This window comes from Chaetodon trifascialis, chromosome 21, assembly GCF_039877785.1.
Source record: "Chaetodon trifascialis isolate fChaTrf1 chromosome 21, fChaTrf1.hap1, whole genome shotgun sequence".
NCBI lineage: Eukaryota > Metazoa > Chordata > Actinopteri > Chaetodontiformes > Chaetodontidae > Chaetodon > Chaetodon trifascialis.
In genome coordinates this window covers 20,174,272-20,189,702 of record NC_092076.1, presented here as the reverse complement: position 1 = coordinate 20,189,702, position 15,431 = coordinate 20,174,272, and the positions used below count along the sequence as shown (strand labels likewise).

Sequence of the window (15,431 nt, the reverse complement as noted above, 5' to 3'; positions counted from 1 at the left end):
TCAAAATAGCTTTGTTGGCCAGCATGGGGAACTCCTTGGCAGCTGCCAACCAAAAACTGTCCAAAGGTAGATCAGCAAAGCTTAGCTTGAGACCACGATCTTGTCTCAGTTCAGTTAGTTCCTCCTGCTCCTGTAAAGTCATGTCCTTTCCAACAGCTGATGCTGAGCTGAATGGGTCCCTAACCCAGTCAAGGCACTCCGTGGAGGCTGAAGAGAAATAAAATGACATCTTCTCCTCAAGAGTTTTCAAATGTTTAACTATTATCTCACACAGTGCAGCAGTGTTAACATCTTGCCATTTATTGGTGAGTGGGAACATTTCAAGATTGCCACTTTCCACATGTTGCTGCCAGAGTTGCACCTTTGAACGGAATCCATTTATTTTATCTGTACTTGTAAGCAGGTTTTCATTTCGGCCTTGCATTCGTGTGTTCAGTTCATTCAGATGATGAAAAATATCTGCCAGGTATGCCAGCCTTGCACACCACTCATCACTTGCAAGCAGCTTTGCGTAATCGGACCCCTCATTTGTCAGAAACACTTTAAGTTCCTCTCGCAGCTCATACACACGGGCCAGCACCTTGCCGCGCGACAACCATCGGACCTCCGTATGAAACAGCAAAGCTTTATGCTCCGCTCCCATTTCCTCACACAAAGCCGCAAATATGCGACTTTTCACAGGTCGTGACTTCACAAAGTTTACCATGCGCACAACATCATCCAACACAGGAACGAGGTCTACTGGTAAAGTCTTGGCTACGAGGGCTTCGCGGTGTAAAAAACAGTGCGTAATGATCACATCTGGGTTTTTTTCCTTCACTCTGCTTACAAAGCCTTTGGTGCGCCCGACCATGGCTGCAGCTCCATCAGTGCAGACACTCGTGCAGTTTTCCCACTTAAGTCCTCCTTTTTCCAGATATTCTGATGTGACCCGAAAAATTTCCTCTCCTGTTGTTTTTCCTGGCAAAGCCTTGCAAAATAGAAAGTTTTCTCTGATTGTGTCTCCATCTACAAAACGCACATTGGCCAATAGTTGAGCATGTCCACTTATATCAGTAGACTCATCAAGTTGCAACGCAAATTCATTACTGATACGGATCTTGTCCAAAACCACACTTTCGATGTCTGCAGACATCTCATCAATACGTCTGGAAATTGTGTTATCTGAGAGAGGGACTTTGGCTATTTCTTTAGCCGCTTCGGGTCCGAGCATCTCATTTACAATGGCTTTGCAGGCGGGAAGTATTAATTGCTCTGCCACAGTATGGGACTTTTTTGATTTAGCCACAAGTGCAGCGACGTGGTAGCTAGCTTTAAGGGCTCTCTCGTTTACCTTTGCGGTTTTTCTCATGAAAGTTGCTTGTTTCTCCGTGTGTTCACGCAGGTGAACAAAATACTCCACATTTTTGTTTTGAAGTGAAGGGTGTTTCGTTTGGAGATGGCGTTTAAGCTTACTTGGGACCATAGCACTGTTGGAGAGCTTTTCACCACATACCAAGCACAACGGAGTCGGTGCCGTTGCATCTCCGGTAAAAGTAAATCCAAATGAAAGATAGCTTTCGTTGTATTGCCTCGCGCCAGAAACTTTGCTGGACGTCTTTGCTTTCTTTTGACCTCCACTCATACTAGGGCCTTCATCTGGGTCCGGATTTTGTCCAGGGTCCAGTTCAGAGTCAGCATTTTTCCTCTTCAAAAACTTATCCATCACTTTTCACCGTCGTCCTGTTATACCTGTCGCTGCATCCATGCGTCACTAATTCGCTTGTCTCCAAGCACAAGGCAATTAGCTACCTGCTGCTGCTGCCGCTTACTGGTATGGAAGAGTACTACATGATTACTCTGCCAGGCGCTAGACCGCACAGGCACACAAATTGGATAATTTCCCACGGCACACCTGACAATATCTCGCGGCACACCAGTGTGCCGCGGCACAGTGGTTGAAAAACACTGTACTAGCTCACTGCCAGTTCCAGTGCATGAATCAGCTGGCCACAGGCCTGTTGGCAGCTCGCTGGCTCCAGCCATTGAGTTGGATGACCAGCAGCTTTCTCACCTCCAGCCAAGTTCAGTATCTGAGTTGGCAGAGTTCCTGCCCGAGTCCCGGAGGTCTCCATTCTGGGGGACATGGCTGGCTATCAAGACGGCCCCCACAGGAAGGAAGTGGGGCTGCAGACAACATCATGCTACGCCACTGCCTGGCTCCTCATCCTCATCCCTGTCCAGTGCCATGGAGGCCCCCCTGTCCAGCACCGTGGTGGTCCGACCCTCCGGAGGGGCTCCCGGTCCCCAGTCAATGACCTGCAATCCCCAGTTGGCACCTGCACCTGGTTCATGGTCTGTGGCCAGACCGACACCAGCTCCTGTTTCCCCATCGGTGGTCCGGCGGACACTCAAGCCAAAGCTGCAGCCACCCACCAAGCCAGAGCCGCAGCCGCCCAGCAAGCCAGAGACACAGCCAGAGCCGGAGCCAGATCCAGAGACACAGCCACCCATCGAGCCACAGCCAGAGCCACAGCCAGAGCCGCAGCCACCTCCTGCTCCAGCTGCCCTGTCGCCGGCCCCCAGCCCAGACGCCCGTTTGCCAACCAAGCGGTCCTCTCATCTGCCTCCAGTCTGGGAGGGGTCCACCCTCATCGCCAGCCTCCAGAGGGATATCCCCTTCGCTGCCATCCTCCAGAGGGGTTTCACCTTCAGCAACAGTCTCCAGAGGGGTATCGCCTTCGCCAACATCCTCCAGAGGGATATCACTTTCGCCAAAGGCCTCCAGAGGCATATCGCCTTCGCCACCGTCCTCCAGAGGGTTATCGAGGGATATCACCTCAACCTTCACTGACTGCTTCCAGAGGGGCTTCGCCGTTGTCGATGGATTACGCCTTCACCGTCAGCCTCGCCAAGGGCCTTCAGAGAGGTCTCCACTTCCTCGGCAGTCTGCAGAGGGATTCCACCTTTGCCGACAGCCTAGGGATTGGTCCGCCTTCACTGGCCACCTGTCAGTCCTCCTGAGAGGTTCTGCCTCTGCTGGCCTCCTGCCCATCCTCCTGAGTTGTTCAGCCTTCGCTGGAACTTGCTTTTTTTTTCTTCGGCCACTGTTTTTTTTAGGGACATCTGGGATCTGTCCCTCAAGGGGGGGTACTGTTCGGATCTAGACTCTTTTGTTAGTTCATACTGCCCTATTGACTGCTAACTTTGGTCAGGTTAGGTGTTGGTTTGTTGAGTAGTGTCCTTAATTAATATACCTTAATTGTAATTAATCTTTACTGCAGAAAAATGTATTAAAAATTAAAAGTGGGACAGAATATTACAATGTCAGTCTTGTCAATTCTAGTGTCCAGTCTACTGTTTACATTGTCATTAAATTGATAAAATGTTAAAAATTTCAACTGACTGCTTTACTAACCCCCAGCAAATTGTCATCTTTAACAATGACTTCAACCATTATCTCTTTGTCCTCCTTGTTCCCTTCATCTTTCCCAATGTCCAGACTGCCTTTAATAGTTGTGCTGTCCTGGCTGTTACGAGGGAAAAACAAGGCCCGAACCCAAAGATGCAGTCTCAAATCAGGGATTTATTAGAAAACAAAGTACAACCCAAATTCACCACGACGGGAAACTCAAAGTAAACAAATAAAAAAATAGAAAATACTCCAAAAGGTAGAGACAAGACTTACTAATTCTTGTAACTGAAAACACGCCCAATACAAAAACTGGCAGGTGACACAAATACGTTCCAATATCACACTACAAAAACAGGAGGCTAGAGACAGGCTCGAGAGCGGGAGACACGAGGGAACACGGCTGGACTGAAGAATAGTCTGGCACAGGAATGAGTGTGAGTAGAGCATATGAAGCTGGCTAATTGTCGATGAGCTGCAGGTGCGACTCGTGTGCCTCGCCCCCGAGCCGATGGTCCCGCCTCTCCGCACCGTGACAGCTGAAGAAAAGGGAAAAGAAAGGTAGATATTAATTAAAGTGCCAGAACAAAACCCGAGACCATGACACTGGCTTTGACTTGATGTAGCCTAATTGATGTCAGTTGATGTGTATATGGTGTTCAATTTTTGGTTGTGGGAAATGGGATGGAAATGGTTAAAATGTCAAACTCATAATTAAATACATTTTGAAAAAATTGTTTATCCAGTAATTTTAAATTGTTTTTTAGAGTAGCAGCTTATTCTGATCCACAGTATTTTAATGATTAATGTCTTGCGGTTTGATTTGCATTCGTTGGTCTTTTCTTGTCTGTCAACACAAGGACACTGACCCAGAAGAGGAGCAGACGGAGGGCCTCATTGTGGGTATCCTCACAAGTGTCACGAGTGTTGCTGTTGTTGTTGAAGAAGAGATTGTCCTTCAAGATCTCCCTGACCTGCCAACTGCTTTTGCTTACCTCCTTGTACTAATCTATGCTTTCAACCTGAAGTACACAAAAGATCTACAAATTATTACACATCTGAAATTATTCAGAAGGGTTTCATGGAACTTGGTACAGACCTCTCTGCAAGGGTCAGATCCCTCAAAAACAAACTCCTTCAGTGAATCCACAAGTCAGCTGATAATGTTGGATCTGGAATTGTTGACCTCTAAAAGTTCCCTTCTGTCCAGCCAACACCATGTTAATTTACTACTTTAAACATTGGGTCACACTATATACTTTTTCAGTCCTTAAGGTAAGTGGGTACACAAGAGTCAGTAATCCTGGTGTTTGCATCAGCATTCAAAGAACATAAAACATTAGGTGGTATCAAAGATATAATCATATAACAGCACTCCCCCGGTTAGGTGTTGTTTGTATTTACATAACTTGTTGTTTGTCTTCTTACCTGAAGTCTTAGGTTTGAATATTAGAATCTAATTTAATTTCTATTTTTAATCTTTTTTTTTGTTTTTTGTTTTTTTGTTATGGACATTATAACACGTTAAACAAAAGTCTGTACTGAATGCCATCAGATCAACACAAAGGCTGCAGCAGCCCAAGATGAAACATGCATCTTATGCTTAACGAAATTAAAATCAGTACCTTTTATCATTCCTGTGTAAAACGCCAAGCAAAGCATACCCCAAGTAAATTGAAAGCTGTTTTTGAACCATATAGACCACATGCATGCTTTCATCCCCAGTAATATCAATATTACCCACTGATGCAGCATGTCCTCCTTTTCAGAATTTCATTGGCTTGCATCACTTGCAAATGGCTCAGTCTTTACACAAAAGAAGAAGGGCAGTCACTTCGCTTGAATGCAGACACTTGTTGGCTATTCTCAGCTGTGGAGAGGACATGGAAAATTCTAGTTGCTCAAGTGAGGTGTCAATAGAAAGGTCAGAGAGCAGCAGCCATTTTGAAACAAACACTTTGGGTGCTTTTCATTACATTGAATTGTGCCTCCTCGTCTCCTCTCTCCTTCGTCGACCCAGAAGTCGTTTCCCCTCCGCCATGATGAAGGATCTCCCAATTGCTTAAATGCACCTGAAGGAGACGAGGAGCTAGGAGAGAGGAAGCTTCTGAAGGAGATCAGAGTGAGGATACACCGGTGTAGCCTACGCGGAAGTCTTTTATTATTTAAGGGGCGTGTCGTATGTGGCACACGTTTGAATCATGGTGGGAGCAGGTCTTCACAAATGTAATCTTGATTCTTGTTTCAACTGTGTCCTTTTAACAATTGTATCTGTCACCAAGAAATTAATGAAAATTCTTGGTATATATTTACGTTTTTTTAAAGCAAGGCTACAAGGCTATTGGTTTAATCTACCACACACCCGTCCTCTGTTATGCCTCTAACGGCATATAATTGAAACCTCATCAATAGCAATCAGGAGTAGAACAGTCTGACTGCAGATCTGACCATAATATCACGTTTTACAGCTTTTACAGCTGTGCAAACGTCATCAGTAATTGACGTCGCTTCGGACTGACGCTGTGGAGCGAGGATTTTTCATTTCGGAGTTTCGTTTCCTCCGTCCTCACGTCCCTTCCTCGTATCCCTCTTTCATGTCCTCGCTGGGCGGAGCTAAGACGCAAGGAGAGGAGGCGAGTGGAGGAGACGAGGGGACCAATTTATGGAATGAAAAGCACCCTTTGACTCTATTCAAAACTGCCTACTATACTAGCAGTGTGCACTGATTTGGCCAAAATGTAGCATGTAGTATGTATTGTTCACACAAAAGCAAAATTTGCAGCACGTCAAAAATTCCTATATATTGATTCAGCAAAAATCCCCAGTCTGCAGTCTATTTTCACTATTCTGAATATATTCAATTCCTTTTGTTTACTTTCATGTCCTGAAATCTCTCACCAAAGGCCTGGAGGAGTTTTCACACTCACCAGCCTATTCACGTAATAACAGACTTTTGTTCTTACAGAGTAGCAGACTGCACAGTCTTACCTCTTTCTGGTTGTACTTCTCACTTTGCTCAAATGATTTCACATTTGAAAGCAGAGAGCTAACAGACTGGCTGCAGCTTGAGGTTCAGCTCTGTGAGGTTCTTGGTGTGTGCCATGTTCACCAGATTTTTCTTTGCTCTCATGCAAGACTCTCCAGTAGTGATGGGTGATACCATGCTGATGCTTTGGAGCTGCTCATACTTCGTGGGTTTTTTGTTGGTTTGTGTGTGACATAGAGGCGCATTTTGTTATACTGCTGCTTATTTCCCTGGTGTGGGAACATTTTGTTCTGATCTCTCCCAATAAGGTAAGTACACTTTCAGTATTGTGTGCAAGTGTGGAATTCAAAACTATCCAGTGTAGAAATATACTTTTCCATTCCTGGCATGTTTCCTAATTAACTATAATGATGAACTGTATTAAAAAACAAAATAAATAAACAACTTGTCTTTTTTTCTCCCAGTGACCAGAAAGGAGCTGGATGAGGCTTTGGTGTCAATGATTGTCAAAGACACCCAGCCATTCAGCATAGTGGAGGACAGGATTTAGGGAGTTTGTGGCAAAACCGGATCCAACTAATGTCCTCCCAACAAGAAAGGTGTGTTTGGTGACATGGATGAAGCATGAGAGTACTATTGAATTTAACACTCATTATTGGGGGGTTTTGATCTGACCCCAGTCCTGTCCTCAATTCACTCCAAAGCAAGAAAACTGGTGGGATATTTCCAAAGCAGCACAACTGCAAAAGTTAGTTCACTGATGTTCTTTTCACATCTGTGAATGTATTATCTGTTTTGCAAATCTGCATGTCACAATAACAAGATTTACCTTTTTTTCTTTAATAGAAACTTGCACTTGTTCAGGAGCAGATGGGGAGACCCAAAACTGTTTCAGGAGGTAGAAACCAGGTGGAACAGCACATTTCACATGCTCCAGCTACAGTGGAGCTCAGGGAGCCTGTGGGGGCAGCTTTGGCAAGTTTACAAACCGACATTCCTGGGCTAACATCTGAATATGATAATGTTACTGCGTGCCTGTCTATTCTCTCACCCCTCAATGAAGCCACTGTGAAGTTGTCAGAGGAAAAAGGGTATCTGGCTCAAAAAGTGATACCATTATTAAAAATGTGAGAGCAACATGCAACAATCCCACTGGCAAGGGAACCAGACGAGCGCCTCACCAGGCTCCTAAGGGAAAAGCTCCCAAACCTGTAAAGTATGAGCATTATGTCACTGGCCACCACATCCCCACTTCAAACAAATTGGTTTCTTTAGCCCAGTGTTTCTCAATTCCGGTCCTCGGGCCCCCCTGCCCTGCATGTTTTAGAGGTTTCCTGCTTCGACACACCTGATTCAAATGAGTGGCTCGTTATCAGGCCACTGCAGAGCTTGATGAGCCGATCATTTGAATCAGGTGTGGTGGAGGAGGGAAACATCTAAAACATGCAGGGCAGGGGGGCCTGAGGACCGGAATTGAGAAACACTGCTTTAGCCCAACAAAGGTGATGCTGTCAAACGACTAACACCTGAATGTACCATCATTTTAAGGTCCCAGTCATCTCCTGCTGCAGCTTCAGTATCAACATCATCACAGGATGCTGTAATGGAAAGACCTGGTAATTATTTTTGCTTTGGTTTAACGTCAGTCTGGATTAATTATGACTCTCACTGACATGATCTCAGGAAACAAACTTTGGTGTTATTTAGATGCCACAGTGAAGGAGACCAGAGAAACCACAACATGATTGCTGATGCCACAGTCGAAGTCCAGAGATATTTGGCAGAACCAAACATTCCGAGGACGGAGGACCCCTTCACTACTGACAGAGGCAACAGAGTATTTATCCCAGTTTGTACAAACTTGTTGTGGTGTTCTTGTGCACCCCTGCCTCATCTGTACCCTGTGAAAGTTTTCTCCAAAGCAGGAGATGTTGTTTGTAAAAGGAGGCACCCTGGCACAGTGGAACATATTTTGTTCTTTAAGTTGCACAAGCACATTCACTGCCCCTTACCTTGTTAAAACAATGCAACAGTTGGAAAACAATTGTTCCCCTTTCATTATGAGTTATTCAAACATTGACAAAATTATTTATTGATAAACATTTGCATGCAGCCCCACCACCTTTACAAGTGATGGAGTGTGGTCTGAAAAGTCCTTTGTACACCACTCCTGCTCATTGCTTTGTGTGCACACTGATAACTGAAAGAGACTCAAAGGCATATGAACATATCTGTCAACTCATCTCCTCTCAGGACTATGGTGGCAGGACAGTAAAAGGACAACATTCCAAAAGACTTTTGTGACAAATCATCATAATTTGAAAACTTGGCACGACTTGACATTAGATAGGGAAAATGATGAATTAAAGTCAGGAATTATCTTAGAAGTGCATGCAAAATGGCCAAGAATCTTTTCAGATGCTTGTCAATAGTTTCTTCATTTTATATTGTTCACTTTAGATTAACTTAAGTGTCATCTGAGCCTCTAATGCTGAGTGTCAGTATTAATGATGCAAACAAATAATTAAATTTAGAAAGTGGTCCTCCTGTCAATGCTATTGAAAAATTATATTATTGTAGGGTCTTACGACTACCTGCTGAGCTATTGGGACCTATATGTTCTCAATGTTAAAACCCCTCTGTTCTATTACCATTATTCACTTCCTTTATTACACCACACATCCTTTATTTGGACTCTTTGGTTTAGATTCTTTGCTCATTCTTTGCTACAACCTCACTTCTTAAAAAGTTGTCAGTGCTGAGTAGATTGTAAATGAAAACAGAATTGTTTGCATACAACTTTTTTTTACAGACAGCATTTTCCGAAGTGTCGCAGAGCCCATGATTTAATATCCTTTACCTTACCTTATGTGTTTCACAAAGTGGTGAACCTCTCTCCATCTTTGCTTGTGAATGACTGATACACAAGCAAGGAGGGCGCTTGATACTACCAATGAACCTGTTTGCCTACAGTGTTCGAAATAGTGTTTTTGGAGCATTCCACAACTTTCCCAGTCTTTAGTTGCTCCTGTCCCAACTGGTTGCTGGCATCAATTCAGAATAAACATATATTTCACGTTTCAAGTTCATGATGTAAAACCTTTACTGATTTTCACTGAATATACACTTGTTTTTATACTTTGTTTTCTGAATATTGCTTGATTTTGCACCTTAGTTGACAAAAATAAGTAAAAGGAAAATGGAAAATAGCTCAACTGCAGTGCTTGTGCTGCAAATATTTTAAAATCCAAATGTTACTCAGATTTTCATAGCAGTGAGTGAAAAGGTAAAAAAGTTAAATTAATGAGCCCTATGCATAATGCCATCCAAAACAACAGCCCTGCAATAAATCCTAGCTTTTTAAAGCTTTTAGTTGTTGAGACATTGTCAGAGATGAATTGATCAGATTGTATGTTTATGTCAAGCCTGTATGTTCAATGTGAAAATTAACCACAAAACAGGAAGGAATTAAGAATGTTCTCCTCTTCACAAGTTAATAAATAAAAAGTTTTATTTTCAAAATCATGCAAATCCATTCATGACTTATAGACTCAGTCCCTCTTTACACATTTATCTCTCAGAAATAGCAATAGCCGACTCAAAAGTCTACATGATGGTCTACTGTGTGACAAACTAAACATGCCCCTCTGTGGTAAATATGGAAAATATTTATTTATTTTTGCATGAGCAAAATACCACTTAGTGATGGTGTTTTTCAGTCTGATGTGGTATTCAAAAAAAGAAAAAGAACCAACATATAAATAGGCATGACATCAGTATGGTATAATGAGCGCACTGCAATATACACAACACCCACACTGGTTTTTTGCAACTGTAACATCCATTGTGTTATCATACTTGTACATCAGTGCTAAATGTAAACTGCTCATGCATCCTCACTCAACATTAAAGGTGCAATCAGTAAAGATGGCTCTTTAGCAGCAGACATCATGTCACATGCACACTGACACAGCTGAGAACTAATAGAAACTTTCAATGCCTTGCTGTCAAATTTCACCCATGTTTCTCACAGTGGGAGTATTGCTCTCATTAGCAAATGTGTGTTGTTGGCTATGTGAGCTGACATTTGTCACAGAGCAAATCAAACATTAGGTAGCTAGCTTATATGGCTAACTGCATCATACTGTAGTTTGCTTATTACTCAAAATGTTTAATTTAATGAATAAGGCATTATGAAATAAATAATATAAGCAGACAAAATACATAACCTTGAAACAGTGAAATAAGTCGTACCATTATTAAAACTTTTTTTAATCATTAATATTACATTATTTATTGTATACCAATAATTCAGACATAATTCCAGTTTTCATCATAAAGACATGGTCAGTCAAAACAAATGAGGCAGAGCCAGTTATGTGAGTGGACAGCCAATCACAAAACTGCCTCTACCCTTGGATTAAATAAATAAAACTTCATAATAATAAGATGACTTTTGAAAATGTATTAGATTATTTCACAATTTCATGGTTATACTATACTTTTTATCTGTAGTTATTCAAATGAGTATTGTAAAATGTCTTCATATTCTAAAATAATACGTCACACACACACACACACACACACACACACACACACACACACACACACACACACACACATATATAGTCTGAAGAATTTGAAGTTGTTTACCTCTAACATGCTTCACTAATAGTCACTTGTGTTTTAGAGAAACCAAGTGCAGAGTGTTTGCCTGTTTAGAAAGCTGATGGATTGACTGGCAACGTTCAGTCAAACCCGCATGGATGGGTGTAATATTGGTTTTGTGCAGAGCCAATAATATCTATATATTGATATATTGCACCTTTAAGATTAAGTGGCAAACTAATTTAACAGAACAACCTCAATTTTATTTCCTTAGCATTATTAAGGTAAAGCAATTAAAGAAATAGATAAATGAATAAATAATTGTATTTTAATCTAGACAAAGTTGAGCAAGCTTTTATTTGTTTTGCCTTTGTTTGCAATTTACACTGGTCAGTCACTTCTCATACACTCCCTGAAGGGCTATTGCTTGAGCTTAAAACCAATTGATACTTAAACAAACCTTTGACTCATATTATATTAAAACAGAGATGGTTAATGAGAGAAAAGCAGGAGCCACTTTCTTTTTTTTCTTTTTTTTTCCAAAGGGATGCAGTTGTGGCAAATGACTTGATGAGTTACAATGAAGCCCACAACACTTAAATACAATATTACAGAAATCTTAATTCATCTTAAATAATCCTATTAAACAATTTATGGGTGACATAGATTCTGTGTTTTTTGTTATACTTGTTCATTAAACCCGCATAATAAACATGCAATTGCATTTTTTTATGAGTAGAATTTTTTGGAGAATGTCTATACAAAAAGATTAACTTTGCTGTACTGCATAAGATCATCACAGGAAAAAATAAAAAATGAAAAGGCCTCAGTTAAACAATCCTTATTTGAAAATGTTTCCAGGATGTTTGTTGAACATTTGCCAGCTCTGAGCATTCATTCAATCAACACACACTTCCTATCATGAAGGAATGGGTCAGTGAAAAAAAGAAAATAAACAATTCTGCAATAATAATTCTGCTTTAAATAGACTATTTTGTTTCTGATATTATCATTCATTCGTCCTTGTCTGCACTTTCTGACCCAAATCCTACAAGGTCCACACTTTGTAAGTGGTGAAATGTGTTCTATGGAAGATCTGCACTTCACTTTGCCATCACTTTTTCTGCTTTGACGTGAGGGGAGTAACAATTAAAATAAAAAGTAGAAAAAAATAAGCTTACAATCCAACATGACATAGATGGTGGATTTCTGTCTCTTGATGCTGACTCAGATATTACACGAGACAGAATGTACACAGTATGTGTGTCTGCAGCAGAGTGTACTAAAACAAAGCTAAGCTAGCAAGATGAATCTTTAAAGTTGGTGGTATGGCATCATCATAAATGATGAATTACTGTGTCATGGTAACAGTTTACACTGTTGGAACAGCCATCACACACACATAGCTTGTTCTGCAGTAGACTAAACAAGTATTGCAGCATACACTCAGTTGCCAGTTTATCAGGTCCACCTTGCTAAAACTAAGGCAGTCTATCAAACAACTGCAATGAATTCTACTATGGGCTATTGTTGGTTTGTACTGAGAGGTGCTTCTAATATTTTGTCTACCTCAGAGGGTAGACGAAATATTCTAAACACCTCACTACAACAATGTAGTTCAACAGCACACATTCCTCCAGAATGATCATACAGATGAATCATTTCTCTAAATGATTTTTACCAAAAACTGAGCATTAGAATCTTCATGAGGGGAGGATTTGTTTTAACTGTTGTGCTAAATGGCATTAGTGTTAGCCAGGTGGACCTGATGAAGGAAAAAAATAAAGAAGAAAAACAAGAGTGCAATTGTGTGTGTGTCTGTAGAGCCACCCAAAAGAAAGGAATGCTTTTCTAAGCAGAAGCCATCTGCACTTGACAAGTGGCACAGTGCTATACTCAGTGTGTCGAGAATGGAGGTTCCTCTTATTACACCACCACGAGTGACACACTCCACTCATATGTACTGTTGAACATCCCCACTCAATTTTGTCAAGATAAAGTATGACCTCATCTGCTGCTATCGTTTCAAACTGAAATCTGACTGTCTAGACCTCTAGCACTGTATAATCAAGCAGAATTGATGAAATCACATTGAACTGTACATTTATTTTAAATTGTAACACCCCCTTTGCACTTCATGACACTATAAAGCAAGCTCCTTCCTTCTTCCATCTCTTTCTATTTTCCTGTAGTTGTCACACCTGGCATGCTTGTCTTTCATAAACAGCGTCAACCAGCTCTAGGTGTTACCTTCAGTCTTTACACAGTATTTGTAAGGAGCTCTCTGACATTCCTCTCCTCCTCCAGCTTGCATAGCTCACCACTGACTTAGTAAGGCACTGTATCCTCCTGTCTACTCTCCGTCTACCTTCGCCCATAGATCAACCATCTGTCTTCAGCCTGCCCTTGCTGTGCATGCCCACTGCAGGAAACAGGATGCAGGATGGGTTGCTCCAATCTGGCTGATTATTTATCTTAGCTAACAAGCATGCACTAACTTTGTCTGCAGCTATAAAGTTTTAAAGAGATAAATCACTTTTTTGCTGCATTGGTATTGCTTTTCATAGAACTACAGAATTTTATATGTACCGAGCAAGCCATAATTCAGTAGCATTAATTGAAAAAAGAAAGTCTAAAGCCCCACTATTGACACCTAGAGACTGTGATGCTTCTCATCCACCACAATACTGTTGGACAGAACAAACATGCTATTTACCTATTCCTAGAGCCTTGACAAGTAGTGGGGTTAAAAATGAAATGTTTGTCTGGACTGGACTTTAGGTCACATGGTTAGTAAAGTTAACAGGAGGTGTGAATGTGCTCAACTTCATGGCAATCTAATCAGTATTTGTCCACATACACTGATCTAGACCAGTGTTGGACAGACAGACAGATGTCTCGATTATAAGGCCATGCTGCTATTGGGGAAAAAGATCAAATAAAAGAGAGACAAAAAAAATCAGTTACCAGAGATGCTAATGATGGTTTCAACCATTTTGCAAGCATAGTTTTGGGGACATTTATTTATTTCTGTTGTCTTAAGAAAAAAAAAAAAAAAGATTTAAATAACTGGCAAGCTGATGGAGGATTATGACTTGTTGATGTCCAGACTCAGCTCCACTGGAACAAAATGGACAGTTGATCATGTTGCTAGCAATGTGAACACTTAGATAAGGAGCCCTTCACACACAGTGTTGGCATGTACAGGGCATGGACACAATTTTAACATCTATAAACTATACTTCAATTCAGTCCAGTGCAACTGCCCCCTTTGTGAAAATCAGGATGTTCAGTTTTCATTAATGGAGATACTGAGGTGTTGATTCAACTCTGTGGTAATTGTGGAGATTGTAGTTTGACGCACCATATATCTTCCCACCTGACATGAAGGCTACCACTAACTAAAAAGTCTTAAAGTTACCTTAGAGTTTAATCAAATTGTTACCTCTTTGACAGTCTTAACAAAAGCTGACCATGTAAGTTTCTCAAAGGTCAGATTTATTGCAGAGCTGTTGTGATGGATTACAGCAGGGTTGTAGAGGTGTTTCTTTTGTGTGTCCACCCCCTATACCTACATGCAACGTGCACTGTACACATGAAAAGTCGTAAACATCATCATACTAATGTCTGCTCTATGTGTATCAATCATTGCCCTGAAAGTCTTTCAGGAAGAACTTTTTCTTTATATTCCTTCTTCTCTCTTCTTTGGGTCCTTTCATTTTCCCTTGCTCCATTATTCCTTTGTATTTTTTGCTTGTTACTGTGAATGCAGAATAAGATGAAGCAAAGAAGTCATCATCTCAGCCAAAAACCTTGAGGTGCCACCAGTCACATATTTTACAGCATATAATCTGATATTTTTATGTACAAAGTCTTAGAAGCATTCCAAACAAAGTGTGCTGGAAGTTGGGGCAGAGCTGGCACGTTAACGGTCTGGATGAGGAAGAGCTGGGAGGAGGGCTTAGGGTTGGGCTTAGGGCTTATAGAAGAGGACGGACACATAGTTCCTCCTGAACTAGGAAGCGGAGCTGAGTGTAGAACCCGTCCTTTGGTAGAACAGACACCCTTTAGAGAGCAGTAAGAAAGGTTAGAGGAATAAGCAGAGGGAAGATGGCTGTAGAGGGCCTTGAACAGGTTACGGTATGAAAGGGAAGAGTCTGTTTCTCCAAGAGGAGATCAGTTGAGCTGATCCTCGTATTGTTTCCGGAAACAGTCACCAGCAGGGAAGAACTCCCAGCAGCGCTCCTGGTACATTTTCCATACATAAGACTCCTTTAAGACAAACAGATGGGAGGAGGTAGGTAGGGCATATATTCCATATGATTTATTGAGAGTCTATTTGACTCATCTACATTGTGCACTACCTAGCAACAGCAGTGTAAAGCTTCAAACACTGAGCCACTAAAGGCATTAGTATGCTTCAAACAAACTTGGTCATATGACCAC

At 41.5% G+C, this 15,431-nt stretch overlaps 2 protein-coding genes across 2 annotated transcripts in view; one reads left to right on the top strand and one right to left on the bottom strand.

Annotated features, from left to right (window-relative positions):
* adgra1a (adhesion G protein-coupled receptor A1a) overlaps window positions 1-15,431 on the top strand; it is a 339,338-nt gene that overhangs the window by 134,425 nt on the left and 189,482 nt on the right. The gene's annotated exons all lie outside the window — the stretch shown is intronic.
* Window positions 9,867-15,431, bottom strand: part of ryr2a (ryanodine receptor 2a (cardiac)) — a 198,882-nt gene continuing 193,317 nt past the window's right edge. The window contains exon 116 of the mRNA XM_070990859.1: window positions 9,867-15,257. Within this exon, the coding sequence (XP_070846960.1) occupies window positions 15,162-15,257 (96 nt within the window). The 3' untranslated portion in view covers window positions 9,867-15,161. The remainder of the gene's footprint in view (window positions 15,258-15,431) is intronic.